The sequence below is a fragment of the Schistocerca gregaria genome, chromosome 7 (genome assembly GCF_023897955.1).
Source record: "Schistocerca gregaria isolate iqSchGreg1 chromosome 7, iqSchGreg1.2, whole genome shotgun sequence".
NCBI classification, from domain to species: Eukaryota; Metazoa; Arthropoda; class Insecta; order Orthoptera; family Acrididae; genus Schistocerca; species Schistocerca gregaria.
The window spans coordinates 512,273,704-512,287,689 of record NC_064926.1 but is presented as its reverse complement, the minus strand read 5'-3'; the positions used below and the strand labels follow the sequence as shown (position 1 = coordinate 512,287,689).

The window sequence follows — 13,986 nt, the reverse complement described above, 5'->3', positions numbered from 1 at the left end:
GCGCCAAACACGCATACGACCATCATTGGCACCAAGGCAGAAGCGACTCTCATCGCTGAAGACGACATGTCTCCATTCGTCCCTCCATTCACGCCTGTCACGACACCACTGGAGGCGGGCTGCACGATGTTGGGGCATGAGCGGAAGACGGCCTAACGGTGTGCGGGACCGTAGCCCAGTTTCATGGAGACGGTTGCGAATGGTCCTCGCCGATACCCCAGGAGCAACAGTGTCCCTAATTTGCTGGGAAGTGGCGGTGCGGTCCCCTACGGCACTGCGTAGGATCCTACGGTCTTGGCGTGCATCCGTGCGTCGCTGTGGTCCGGTCCCAGGTCGACGGGCACGTGCACCTTCCGCCAACCACTGGCGACAACATCGATGTACTGTGGAGACCTCACACCCCACGTGTTGAGCAATTCGGCGGTACGTCCACCCGGCCTCCCGCAAGCCTACTATACGCCCTCGCTCAAAGTCCGTCAACTGCACATACGGTTCACGTCCACGCTGTCGCGGCATACTACCAGTGTTAAAGACTGCGATGGAGCTCCGTATGCCACGGCAAACTGGCTGACACTGAGGGCTGCGGTGCACAAATGCTGCGCAGCTAGCGCCATTCGACGGCCAACACCGCGGTTCCTGGTGTGTCCGCTGTGCCGTGCGTGTGATCATTGCTTGTACAGCCCTCTCGCAGTGTCCGGAGCAAGTATGGTGGGTCTGACACACCGGTGTCAATGTGTTCTTTTTTCCATTTCCAGGAGTGTAGATACAATGCCTACAATTTACTTACCAGTCGTATTTCGACTGACTGAGTGAGTAGAGAACGTCAGTGGGCGTTGTGCACACACCTAAAAGTCGCCTGCTTTCAGCTCTGCATTTCTGACTACAAACTTAAGCACGAAACGAACAAGTGGGCAGGCGCGATGGGCGGTCACTGTCATAGGGTGCAAGTAGTAATTGGTGCGGCAAGAGATATCGTAGAGTGCCAGTGGACGGTACGGGTCAGATGTCGACACACTCTTTAGAAAACAACAGTGTGGCAGGAATAATACAACAACGAAGCCACGAGGCTGAATGTTTCAGAAACGTACAGTGGCGGAATGCGCTGAGGCGTGCCTTTAGTTCATCGGCTGATCGCGACTTCCTGGCGCGCTGTCTACGTCCACATGTACGTGGTTACTCTGCTGTTCACAATAAAGTGTCTGGCAAAGGGTTTAATGAACCACCTTCAAGCTGTCTCTCTGCCGTTCCACTCTCGAACAGCGTGCGGGAAAAATGAGCACCTTAAATTTTTTTGTGCGAGCCCTGATATGTCTTATTTTATCGTGATCATCATTTCTCCCTATGTAGGTGGGTGCCAACAGAATGTTTTTGCAATCGAAGGAGAAAATTGGTGATTGAGACATCATGAAAAGGTCCCGTCGCAACGAAAAACGCATTTGTTTTAATGATAGCCACTCCAATTCACGTATCATGTCTGTGGCACTATCTTCCCTATTTCATGATAATACAAAACGAGCTGCCCTTCTTTGTACTTTTTCGATGTCATACGTCAGTCCCATGTGATTCTGATCTCACACCGCATGGCAATACTCCAGAACAGGGCGGACAAGCGTGGTGTAAACAGTCTCTTTAGTAGACCTGTTGCACCTTCTAAGTGTGCTGCCAATGAATCGCGATCTTTGGTTGGCTCTACCCACAACATTATCTACGTGATCTTTACAATTTAGGGTATTTGTAATAGTAATCCATGAGTATTTAGCTGAATTTACAGCCTTAAGATTTGTGTGCCTTTCGCGTAATCGAAATTTAGCGGATTTCTTTTAGTACTCGTGTGAATAACTTTCACACTTTTCTTTAGTCAGGGTCAATTGCCACTTTTCGAACCATACAGATATTTTATCTAAATCATTTTGCAATTCTTTCTGGTCATCTAATGACTTTACAAGACGGTTAATGACAGCATAATCGGCTGCTGACTTTGTCTCCTAGGTCGTTAATATAGATCAAGAACAACAGAGGGAACAATTCCTTGGGGAACGCCGGATATTACTTCTGTTTTACTCGATGAATATCCGTCTGTTACTACGAACTGTGGCCATTCTGACAGGAAATCACGAATCCAGTAGCACAACTGAGGCGATATTCCATAGGCACGCAGTGAGGTTAGAAGCCTTCTCGAATCTAAAAATATGGAATCAGTTTGACACCCCCTGTCGATAGCACTGATTACTTCTCGAGTATAAAGATGTAGTTGTGTTTCAAAACAACGATATTTTCTGAATGACCTGTGGTATCGTGTTGAAGCTGCATGGGCTATTTTACCTGTACACGCCATCCAAGCTCTGTTTGACACAATGCCCAGGCGTATCAAGGCCGTTATTACGGCCTGAGGTGGCTGTTCTGGGTACTGATTTCTCAGGATCTATGCACTCAAATTGCGTGAAAATGTAATCACATGTCAGTTCTAGTATAATATATTTGTCCAATGAATACCCGTTTATCATCTGCATTTCTTCTTGGTGTAGCAATTTTAATGGGCTGTAGTGTAGCATAAGGTACATAAGTTCACTGATTACATTTCAGTGTACTTTAAACTGTAAATTCCAGAGATTCTGATGATTCTCTTATTCAGTTAAATAGTGAAACCGGCCAATAAGAGAAACTGAATGCCACAGGTGGTATTCTGCTAAAAGTAAACTTCCGAAGGTGTCGCCTTTAAGCGGCTACTCAGTGTTTTATTAGAGGCAGCCCGAAAAAGGAAAAGTGACGCAAGCCCATCACAAGCATTACAGCTGTCAAGCTGATCTAGTTGTCTACACGTGTCGTGATTTTTATCACTTAGACAGTGCGACGTGTCCGTCCAGTGGTAATGCAAAGTTTTCGGCAACTGTAAAGTGCAAAGATCACACTGACGGCAGTGGGGACGTTTGAGGCGTCCTTGTCAGTAAATTGAAATACGCGAAAGGGCAGCGTTGATGGTGCGCTGTCGCAGGGGCCAGTAGGCGTATTCAGCGCGTGCGCCCTTGTGTGTGTGTGTGTGTGTGTGTGTGTGTGTGCGTGTGTGTGCGTCCGCGTGTGATATCGAATTCGGAATGCCAGTATTGACGGGGTCGGAATCGGCTTGTCGGCGCATCAGGGCCCGCGCCGCTGGGTCGGACGTGTTGTTAATGAGGCCTCATCCGATTACGGCGTGGCAGGCGGCCATGCGGGGGCGGCGCCGCGTCCCTGCTGGCGACAAGAGGTCTGCTATGGCCGCAGCAACCGCCCACCACGACAGCACGGCAGCAATACTGCTCTACCAGCCCGCGTCAGCTGGCCTGCAAAACAACACTGGCCAACGAAATTCTAATTTTCCCCGTGTGTTCAGTGTTCGAGTGGACCCACGTACAGAACGACAAATACTGCAGTGCCGAGTCTTCATAAGGGAATAACACTTTTGTGGTCTTTACGAAATGTGCGTATGCGACATCTGAGAAGTATGTGGTGCCATTTGTTGGCTGCTTGCGTAATTATGTAAAATAAGTGAAATTACGCAGTGTAAATTACCGTATTTATATTTTACTATAAATTTTGCTATATACTGGGATGACAAGTCATGGAATCGCGATGTACACACCTACAAACAGACTCGCGTACGCCGATCGGGGTGGCCGAGCGGTTCTAGGCGCTACAGTCTGGAACCACGCGACCGCTACGGTCGCAGGTTCGAATCCTGCCTCGGGCATGGATGTGTGTCATATCCTTAGGTTAGTTAGGTTTAAGTAGTTCTAAGTTGTAGGGGACTCATGACCTGAGAAGTTAAGTCCCATAGTGCTCAGAGCCATTTGATATTTTTGAAGAATCGCGTACACAAAGTATAAAAGGGCAGTGGATTGGGTAAACTGTCATTTGTACTCAGATGATTCTTGCGGAACGGTTCCCGACTGGAATTAACAGACTTCGATCGTGGAACGGTAATTCGAGCAAGACACATGGGACATTCCATTTCGGAAATCGTTGTTGTTGTTGTTATTGTGGTCTTCAGTCCAGAGACTGGTTTGATGCAGCTCTCCATGCTACTCTATCCTGTGAAAGCTTCTTCAACTCCCAGTACCTACTGCAGCTCACATCCTTGTTAATCTGCTTAGTGTATTCATCTCTTAGTCTGCCTCTACGATTTCTACCCTCCACGCTGCCCTCCAATACTAAATAATACTAAATTGGTGATCACTCGATGTCTCAGAACATGTCCTACCAACCGATCCCTTCTTGTAGTCAAGTTGTGCCACAAGCTCCTCTTCTCCCCAATTCTATTCAATACTTCCTCATTAGTTATGTGATCTACCCATCTAATCTTCAGCATTCATCTGTAGCACTACATTTCGAAAGCTTCTATTCTCTTCTTGTCTAAACTATTTATCGACTTATCGTCCACGTTTCACTTCCATACATGACTACACTCCATACAAATACTTTGAGAAAAGACTTCCTGACATTTAAATCTATACACGATGTTAACAAATTTTTCTTCTTCAGAAACGCTTTCCTTGCCATTGCCAGTCTACATTTTATATCCTCTCTACTTCGACCGTCATCAGTTATTTTGCTCCCCAAATAGCAAAACTCCTTTACTACTTTAAAGTGTCTCATTTCCTAATCTAATTCCCTCAGCATCATTCGATTTAATTCGACTACATTCCACTATCCTCGTTTTGCTTTTGTTGATGTTCATCTAATACCCTCCTTTCAAGACACTGTCCATTCCGTTCAACAGCTCTTCCAAGTCCTTTGCTGTCTCTGACAGAATTACAACGGAAATCGTTACGGAATTCAATATTCCGACATCAACTGAATCAACAGTGTGCTGAGAATACCGAATTTCAGGCATGAACTCTCCACCACGGACAAGGCAGGGGCCGACAGCCTTCACTTAACTTCTGACACCGGCAGCGTTTACGTAGAGTTGTCAGTGCTATAACACAAGCCACACTGAGTGAAACAGCCGCACAAATCAAAGTGGGACGTACGAAAAACGTACCCATTACGACACTGCGGCAAAATTTGGCGTTCATGGCAGCAGACGACCGACGCGAGTACGCCTGTTAACGGCACGACATTGCCACCACATCAGCAGAACACTAGACGACTGGAAAGACGTGGCCTGGCTATGAGGGTCCCAATTTCAGTTGCTGAGAACTGGTGGCAAGTTTCGAACGTCACGCAGACCCCACGAAGTCAGGGGACCCAGATTATCAACAAGGCATTATGCAAGCCGGTGACGACTTCATGCCGGCCGCGGTGGTCTCGCGGTTCTAGGCGCCCAGTACGGAACTGTGCGACTGCTACGGTCGCAGGTTCGAATCCTGCCTCGGGCATGGATGTATGTGATGTCCTTAGGTTAGTTAGGTTTAAGTAGTTCTAAGTTCTAGGGGACTGATGACCACAGCAGTTGAGTCCCATAGTGCTCAGAGCCATTTGAACCATTTTGACGACTTCATAATTATGTGGGCTGTGTTTACGTTAAATGGACTAATTGTGAATATTTCAGCATGTATGACCAACACTTGTTACTTTCAATGTTTTTTATTTTAAAAAAGGTACTTGTAGGATTTGTATCGTTTAAGGAACTGTGTACTTCACCATAATTGGGCAGATAAAAATAATATAATAAAACAGTTACGCGTAGCCCCGGAATCGAACTCTCGAATTCAAATTTTCAAACCCAGGACTGTATCCACTGCATTAACTGGACAGTACACTTACATTGAATTGAATGAAAACACTTTTCCCACATGCGGTTGCAGTTTCGCTTGGCAGTCAGGTGGCTTGCGGAGTATGGATGTGGATGTGGATGTGGATGTGGATGTGGATGTGGATGTGGATGTAGATGTAGATGTAGATGTAGATGTAGATGTAGATGTAGATGTAGATGCCTTCCTCTCACTCCATTTTTTACCAAAAATAGGCACGGGACAAACAAGGTTCAAATGGCTCTGAGCATTATCGGACTTAACATCTGAGGTCATCGGTCCCCTAGAACTTAGAACTACTTAAAACTAACTAACCTAAGGACATCACACACATCCATGCCAGAGGCAAGATTCGAACCTGCGACCGTAGCAATAGCGCGGTTCCTAACTGAAGCGCCTAGAACCGCTCGGCCACACCGGCCGGCACGGGACAAACATTTGTTAGACGTTTTCTGCTGTTAGTATACCGGGTGGTCAGAAAGTCAGTATAAATTTGAAAACTGAATAAATCACGGAATGTAGATAGAGAGGTACAAATTGACTCACAGGCTTGGAATGACATGGGGTTTTATTGGAACCAAAAAAATAGAAACGTTTAATAAATTTCCGACAGATGGCGCTTCATCTGATCAGAATAGCAATAATTAGCATAACAAAGTAAGAGAAAGCAAAGATGGTGTTCTTTACAGGAAATGCTCTATATGTCCACCATCATTCCTTGACAATAGCTGTAGTCGATAAGTAATGTTGTGAACAGCACTATAAAGCATGTCCGGAGTTATGGTGAGGCACTGGCGGCGGATGTTGTCTTTCAGTATCCCTAGAGATGTCGGTCGATCACGATACACTTGCGACTGCAGGCAACCCGAAAGCCAATAATCGCACAGACTGAGGTCTGGGGACCTGGGAGGCCAAGCATGACGAAAGTGGCGGCTGAGCACACGATCATCACCAAACGACGCGCGCAAGAGATCTCTCACGCGTCTAGCAATATGGGGTGGTTCTAATAAAACGCCATGTCATTCCAAGCATGTGTGTCAATTTTTACCTCTCTATCTACATTATTCCGTGGTTTATTTAGTTTTCAAATTTATACTGACTTTTTGATCACCCGATACAAGGAATCGAGCTGTGGCGTCCGAATGCGCGAATATTGGTTAACCCCAATATACACATTTGCCTATTACACGCATCTTTACCCACACAAGCGTTTGTAATGTACGTTGATTCCACGCATCTTTTCCTCCCCCTTCTCTCTGTCCATTTCCTTCCCTGTCGCTGTTCAACTCCTTTTTTCTTCTTTATGTGTGTTCATCTCTTCCTCTCCCCACTCTCTCTCTCTCTCTCTCTCTCTCTCTCTCTCTCTTTCTCTGTCCATATCTTTCTCTCCCTTACCAATATCGAGAGAATAATCTGCACATGCAAGATGGTAACAGGAAAACTGGACAACGCCCAAGCTAACTGAGCAAGTGAAGATTCACTTACTAAAGAAACTGGAGCCACCGGAAGCATTTCCTATGACAACAAAGCAATGATAGTATGTCGATAGTATGTCAGTAAACATCTTCAGTTCTGTTAGAGTCTGCTCAGTTTTTAAATTGGGAACTTCCTAACTTCATACACGCTTAATATCAGAATATAGCGAGTGCAGTGAACATTTACCTTGTGCTTTTGTTTGAATTGTTTTTTCCGATGCCTTTCATCTGTTCGTATGTCCTGGATAATTGCAACAACCGTGAGCCATTAGGGTTCTCATAGTTAAATTGCTTATCTAATGAAACAGCTATTAGATACCTCATCACTTGTTTTATGGCTAAAACGTTTAATCAGAATCACACTATGTTATGCCTGGCAGTTTGTAGTTCGAATATAAGACTTGTTTTAGGCCACTATATTGCAATTGTGTAATTTGCATCATTCATTCTGATTACTATGATGCGTGTTCCGTGCTGTACGAATGCGTGCATGTGAATGACGTGTATTTTTGCTGATTCGAATGAAGATTACTATGTCTCTAGTACTGGGATATTAGCGCTTTGTGTGTGAATCGACGTTGGGAAACAACGTTGCAAATACACATGCCCACTACATATTGTTTGTGAGGGTACTTCAGTAAATCTGTCTTATTTTTTTTACTTTTTACTTTTTTTGTTTACATATGTTGTGGGCATATCTTTGAAGCAATAAATTTGTGTAGTTCCCGTGTGATGCGTAGCGAAGATGATTCAGGCCACAACCAGCCTTATTAAGTTAATTGTCAACACTAGTGAGATTATCAGAGGGGGAATAGAATCAAAAGTATATTGCGGCACTGTAGGAGGTTTTCAACACACAAAGAGTGGCAACAGCCCGTGACTTACCTGCTTACGACAGTTTAGCGTGACATTAACGCGGTCACACTTTCGTTACCCTAATTTGAAGTAAAAGTCATTTTTGCCTCATGCTCCTGAATAAAGTTTTGTAGTTTTTAACTTACTTTAGGAGCTTTTGCGCTACAACACATCGAAGCTGATGCGGTGGTTGAATAGCCGTATAGTCATTCAAGTAAAGGCATTCTTCCATTGCTCCTTGATAGATTTCTTTCAATGAGTGATAAGCACCGTATTTGCGACGGTTGTAGTGTTACATTCATCATACAGCTGTAATTCTTCTGGTGAACATAATCTCATTGGTGCGTGATGTGTCTTATAATATAAACTTTCTATCAGTTTTGGAGTTCTACTTATTTATCAGTACGTAACTCGTACTATGCCACGACGCCTAAGTGGAGAAGAGCTTCCCCTGCGCAGTACATGTGTTTCTTCTGCATGCGATGCTTACAGAGGAAACTCGATATGTGATTAGTCATGGAAACGTAATTTAACTCAGAGATTAATCGAATAATGCGTCACGAGCTCTTGCTTACATAAAGCTCAAGTACTTCAACATTGAAATAGTGCAGGCGCTTGTTCACGCATCACACGTGAAAGCAACAGGTAGGACACAAATGGAAGAGGTACCGAGTACCATACACTAAACACAGTATAGCGATCAATAAAGCACCACTATAGAGGCTGGTGCAGATGATAGTGAGTACTGAAGTAGTACGAATATTCCAATAGGCTGGAACGAACACTGAAGTTCGTTGAATACGTTTCCACTGTAATCTATGCCGGAGATGGCAACCTATTAATTTTTCTAAAGATAAACACAAAAACACAATCTGTAGACTCTCTTTTGATGGGTAAACATCTCTAAAATCATAGGTAGAATTTTTTTGTATGTTTAGACTTATCTTCTAGATAGTTACGTCGCACCATGTTCAGCAACCGTTTCTTCTACACTATAGACATTCTGGCCTCTCGACTGCGATCTTCTTCACGATCTTATGGTGTTCTCAGTTAGATGAACACAGACAGGACAACAGGAAAACCTGAAGAAAATCCCAGCGGGCGGGTCGAAACTTCGGTCGTGTAGAAGAAGCTGAAGGGGAACATGAGCCGACATAAGGACGTAGAAGATTTTACTTCCAGTGTAAACGGCCACGACAGTCTGCAGATTTACGTATAAATATGACACTTGCTACATTCACCAATATTTCCAAGTAAACCACTGTACAGAATGTCTGGATGATATAAGTGTTTCCATGAGCACGTAGCTTGAAGATCTGTCGTAATTCGCTCAAGCGCTCGCTAGAAGGCAGCATGCTTGTAAATCACACAAGGGCAACATTTTAGTTTTCATTATTGTCTAGTATACTGTAATGTAATACACAATACAGTGAAAGAGACAAGGCCTGTGTTTGGTCGTCTGTCATTTGTAACAAAGTAGATGAAGATGTTACCGTACAGATGCTGAATCGCACGTGCAGATAAATGGAATCCAGACTAGACATTACTCGTGCCACTAAGGGAGAACACATTGATGTGTATGAATGAGGAGACAAAACTTCATTTATTTACTATTAAAAACAGTCTTGCTCACGATTTATTTATCAAGGTGACCGGTTTCGACAACTACTGTGGTCATCTTCAGACCATTGAGTAGGAACCTTTTTCTGTTGGAGAATCACTACTGCTGTGATTCTCCAACAGAAAGAGGTTCCTACTCAATGGTCTGAAGATGACCACAGTAGTGGTCAAAACCGGTCACCTTGATAAATAAATCGTGATCAAGACTGTTTTTAATAGTAAATATTTGTAAGACATTGATCACTGCCTTTCCCGTAATGTATTCAAAAGTAAAACAAAACTTCATGATTTTTCTTATCACATGTTGAAAACCGTTTGCTAATGTCTTGTGAAGTTTTGAAGGTATTAAAGTTTTAAGTTGTAAAGACAATTTATGGACACTCTCTACTTCTCGTAGGTGAAAGATATTCTCAGAGAAGGTTCAAGAGCCAGGCAGAACACAAGCTAGGTCCGAACATGAGGCGTGTTCGAGTGCCAAAATTTCGACTTTCAGGCGGTGTTTTTGATTTTCTCCTCCAAAGCCTTTTCTTCCTCTTTCCACCTCCAACCCAATTCTCTCTTCCATTCTATATAGTAATAGGTTTTAGTTCTTCTAATAAAAGGTAATTTTTCATTTGAAATTGACGTTTAGTTTCACCCTCCTGTTCCCTATTGGTTTTCAAAAGACGTGTAATTTTAAATTTAAGCGAGAACTGAACACAGTCTTTTAAACTTATGTAATCTGATTCGGACACCAGATTTAGTTTGGTGTGAGTCTGATGTTGGTTTCCGTTCTTTATAGATGGAAAACTTTGTCACAAATATAACATTGTTACGAGTGGCAGAATAAATGGGTCGAACTAAATATTGATGACTGACTTACTGGGGAAATCTTACTGCAAAGTAACAGAAATGAGTTTTGTTTTGCAACCGTGGAAGTACGAAACCTGCCCTATGAGGAAAGTGTCAATTTTCATGTCCATTGGCGACAGCTTTGTTTCTCGAAGTAATATTATCCAGGGACTCCATTGTCAATAACGCTGTCGCTAATGTGGTGTCGCCTTGTTGCGACCACAGACTGAGAAGAAAAAAAGTCAGAGACGACAGTCGTAAGAGCAAGAGAAGTGTTTTAACGTAAGAGTTCTTCATTTTGGAGAAAGAGGGAACAGTAACATAGGGTCAGCGTTTTGTTTCAAGTAACGAAGTATCTACTCCAATAGCAGAAGATCAAAATTAAAATATCCCCTAAAATTCACAAATTTAATGACTAACATAGGGTACTTCTTTATAAAGGGTTAAGTTGTGCAGTTACAGCGGTGTTTCAAGTGATTTTTGCAAAGAATATAAAATGCGAGTGCTGTGACATTTATGTTTGTATGTTTAGGCATTTGTCTACAGACTAATCACAAATTTTCCAATATTCGGGCAGTCTGACAACAAACATCCTGCTTATGACATCTGGAAGGCGTATTGCCTCCGCTGCAACGATATTGGCGTTAATGTTCCACAAAGGTTCTCAGTTATTCTGCGGTCATCAGAGTGTTGTTTACACTTAACATTCTTTTGAACAAATAATCACGGCCGCATAAGTACACCACTTGTCTGAGGACAGTAACAGTCAAACGTATCACTTCTGACATAATGTCTTTTGTTATCACGATACACGTACGGAGCTAAGCTTTGGTACTGGAAACTATCAAAATATTAATAATGTTCTGGAGCAGAAACGGAGTTGTTATTACGTTTCGGCACCCAGCGCTTCATATAGAAGTGTTTACCCAGGGCTGGCCACCTGTTTGGAGGCTGTGAGAGCAGTGGTACGTGCGGTACTTACCGTGGGGCACCCAGCTGTGTCCACAGGTGTCGCAGTAACGGATGTTCATCTTGCCGGGCGTGAAGCACTCACACGAGCAGTTAGCGACCGTGCAGCGGATGGCCTGCAACACACGAGAAACCTCCATGTACTGCCGAAATGCCGTGTCCTCACTGGAAGCGTGAGGAGCATGAAGGTCAAAGGCCGAAAAGGCACAGGTCACTAGGAGCATATTGAGCGTACGTTGCACTTTGATGTGGTACACATATTTAATATTTCTTCTTATTCCACTTCATTTAACAACAAACATTAATTTTACACTATTAAGATACTATTCATAATCATATGCGACTTTTTTTCCCTCCATCGCGAAAGCTATTAGCCCTAGAAAAAAATAATTAACCTTTTTTCCAGAAACGTAATGTGGTTTAGTTTAGTACTGGGAAATATTTTCACCAGAAGCAGCAGTTTCCGAGTTATTCGAGAAACAGATAAAATAGTGACCCTTCACGCCCACCCCACCCCCACGCTCATACCACATCTGTCAAGATATTTAGTGTGTTGTTGATGGCTCTCCCACGTAACACTGGCAAGAATTTCCGAGTACACGATTTTTCCCCTAATTTTCATTCACTGACTGGAGTGAGTTAAAAGAATGGGGTTCTATGGTGGAGCTGCTCCCCATAAGCCCCACATTCGTATAACGAATGCTGAGCGACGCCTGAGGTGGTGCACAGACTGACGCAGCTGGAAAGCAGAGACTGGAAACGAGCGATTTGGTGGGATGAATCGCGCTGTACTTGTTGCACTTTGATCGGAGGGTATGGGTTCGGCGAATTCCAGAATAATTTTACCTGCCAGCTCGTGTAATGTCTACAGTAAAGTACCGAAGAGGTGATGTTACGGTATGGAACAGGTTTCGCCGTTAGCCTCTGGTCTAGGGCTGCAGATAAAATATCGATACACCTTCATTTTTCCTAAAATTTTCGAAACATATAGGCGATACTTTTCCTACAATATACCGATATTGAAGTGGCAAAAAGGAGGGCCGATATTTTTATTTTACACTGTATTTCTTTCGCTATTTTCAATAAGTATTTGAAATTATTCGTTTGAAATTGTAGTATAACATAATTTTACTTTCACTGTGTGAAGGAGTCTTACTACTTTTTGAGCATCAAGCCAGGTCTTTCTCTTTGGTTGTGTGATCAAAGTAGAGGTGACACAAAGAGGTCCGATTGCACTTGGCTATGGCTGTATGAATGGAATAACAAGATTCCCGATGTAAAGAAATAGCACACCCGTTCCGTTAAAAACAAATTAATTAATTAAAAAATTAAAATAAAAAGTAATTTTTTTATCCCAGCTAGGGTGCTAATCCTGTACATCCGCAATCTTCAAACACAGTTGCAGGAAATGATAACAAAAATCTATATGACAACATCTGCCTTTGTGGTGGAGTCAAATGTTAACGTAATCGTCGCTCGGCGCTACCGACAGAAACTGCAGCCTTGAACTTTAGCACGCAATTTTGGTACTACAACTGCTAGATGGTTAGCACTGGCAGAATGAAAAAAACAGGGAAGTGGTCATAAAGTGTTCTGGACCGGTCCGCTATGTGACGAAACCGAACGACGGAAGCCTTTCTTTACATGCAGTAACCATTGTTAGCCAAGTGGTTATCGCCAAGCGTGAATGTGCACTGTTTTCCTCTCAGTTCATGCTCTAACGGAACAGAATAATAATAAATAAACACATAAATATGCAGCTCTAGAACCAGAGTTATATTTAGCTACAATGTGCGGCCGATATTTTTACAGACCGGATACTCAAAATATTTTTCTTCTATATATCGATACTTTTTTCAGTATATCGAGGGCCGATAATGATATTTCTTTAAAAATACTGATGTATCGGACTCCCTAAATTTTGAAAAACACCAATAGTCCTACTCTGGTCCACCTTACCGCCGCTCACGAAAACGATGAACGCTGAATGATATGAATACATTTTACGGCACTGTGCGCTGGTAAAGGAATGTAGTAATTCAGAGACAGTGATTGTTAGTATCGTCATGACGATGCACCTTTCCATAAAGCAGCATCTGTGAGGCCAAAAATGGTTCAAATGGCTCTAAGCATTATGGGACTTAACATCTACGGTCACCAGTCCCCTAGACTTAGAACTAATTAAACCTAACTAACCTACGGACAGCAGACACATCCATTCCCGAGGCAGGATTCGAACTTGCGACCGTAGCAGCAGCGCGGTTCCGGACTGAAGCGGCTAGAACCGCTCGTCCACAGAGGCCGGGTGTGAGGTCACGTTTTGTGGGCAGTAATGTTGCTGAAATGGGCCGGTCTGTGCAGAACCCCTCCTGAATCCAGTGGAAGACCTTTGGGATGGTAAGAACACCGACATCGCTCCAGGGATCAGCGTCCAAAGCCACTGCAGTGTGCCTCTGGGGCTGTGGGAGGCTTTCACCACGATGTCGGTGAAGGCACTATGCCTGGTA

The 13,986-nt window shown here is 43.5% G+C and overlaps 1 protein-coding gene across 1 annotated transcript in view; it reads right to left on the bottom strand.

The window, feature by feature from the left end:
• Positions 1-13,986, bottom strand: part of LOC126282453 (zinc finger protein basonuclin-2-like) — a 613,154-nt gene that overhangs the window by 291,949 nt on the left and 307,219 nt on the right. Inside the window, exon 3 of the mRNA XM_049982110.1 lies at positions 11,493-11,595. Coding sequence (XP_049838067.1) covers positions 11,493-11,595 — 103 coding nt within the window. The remainder of the gene's footprint in view (positions 1-11,492; positions 11,596-13,986) is intronic.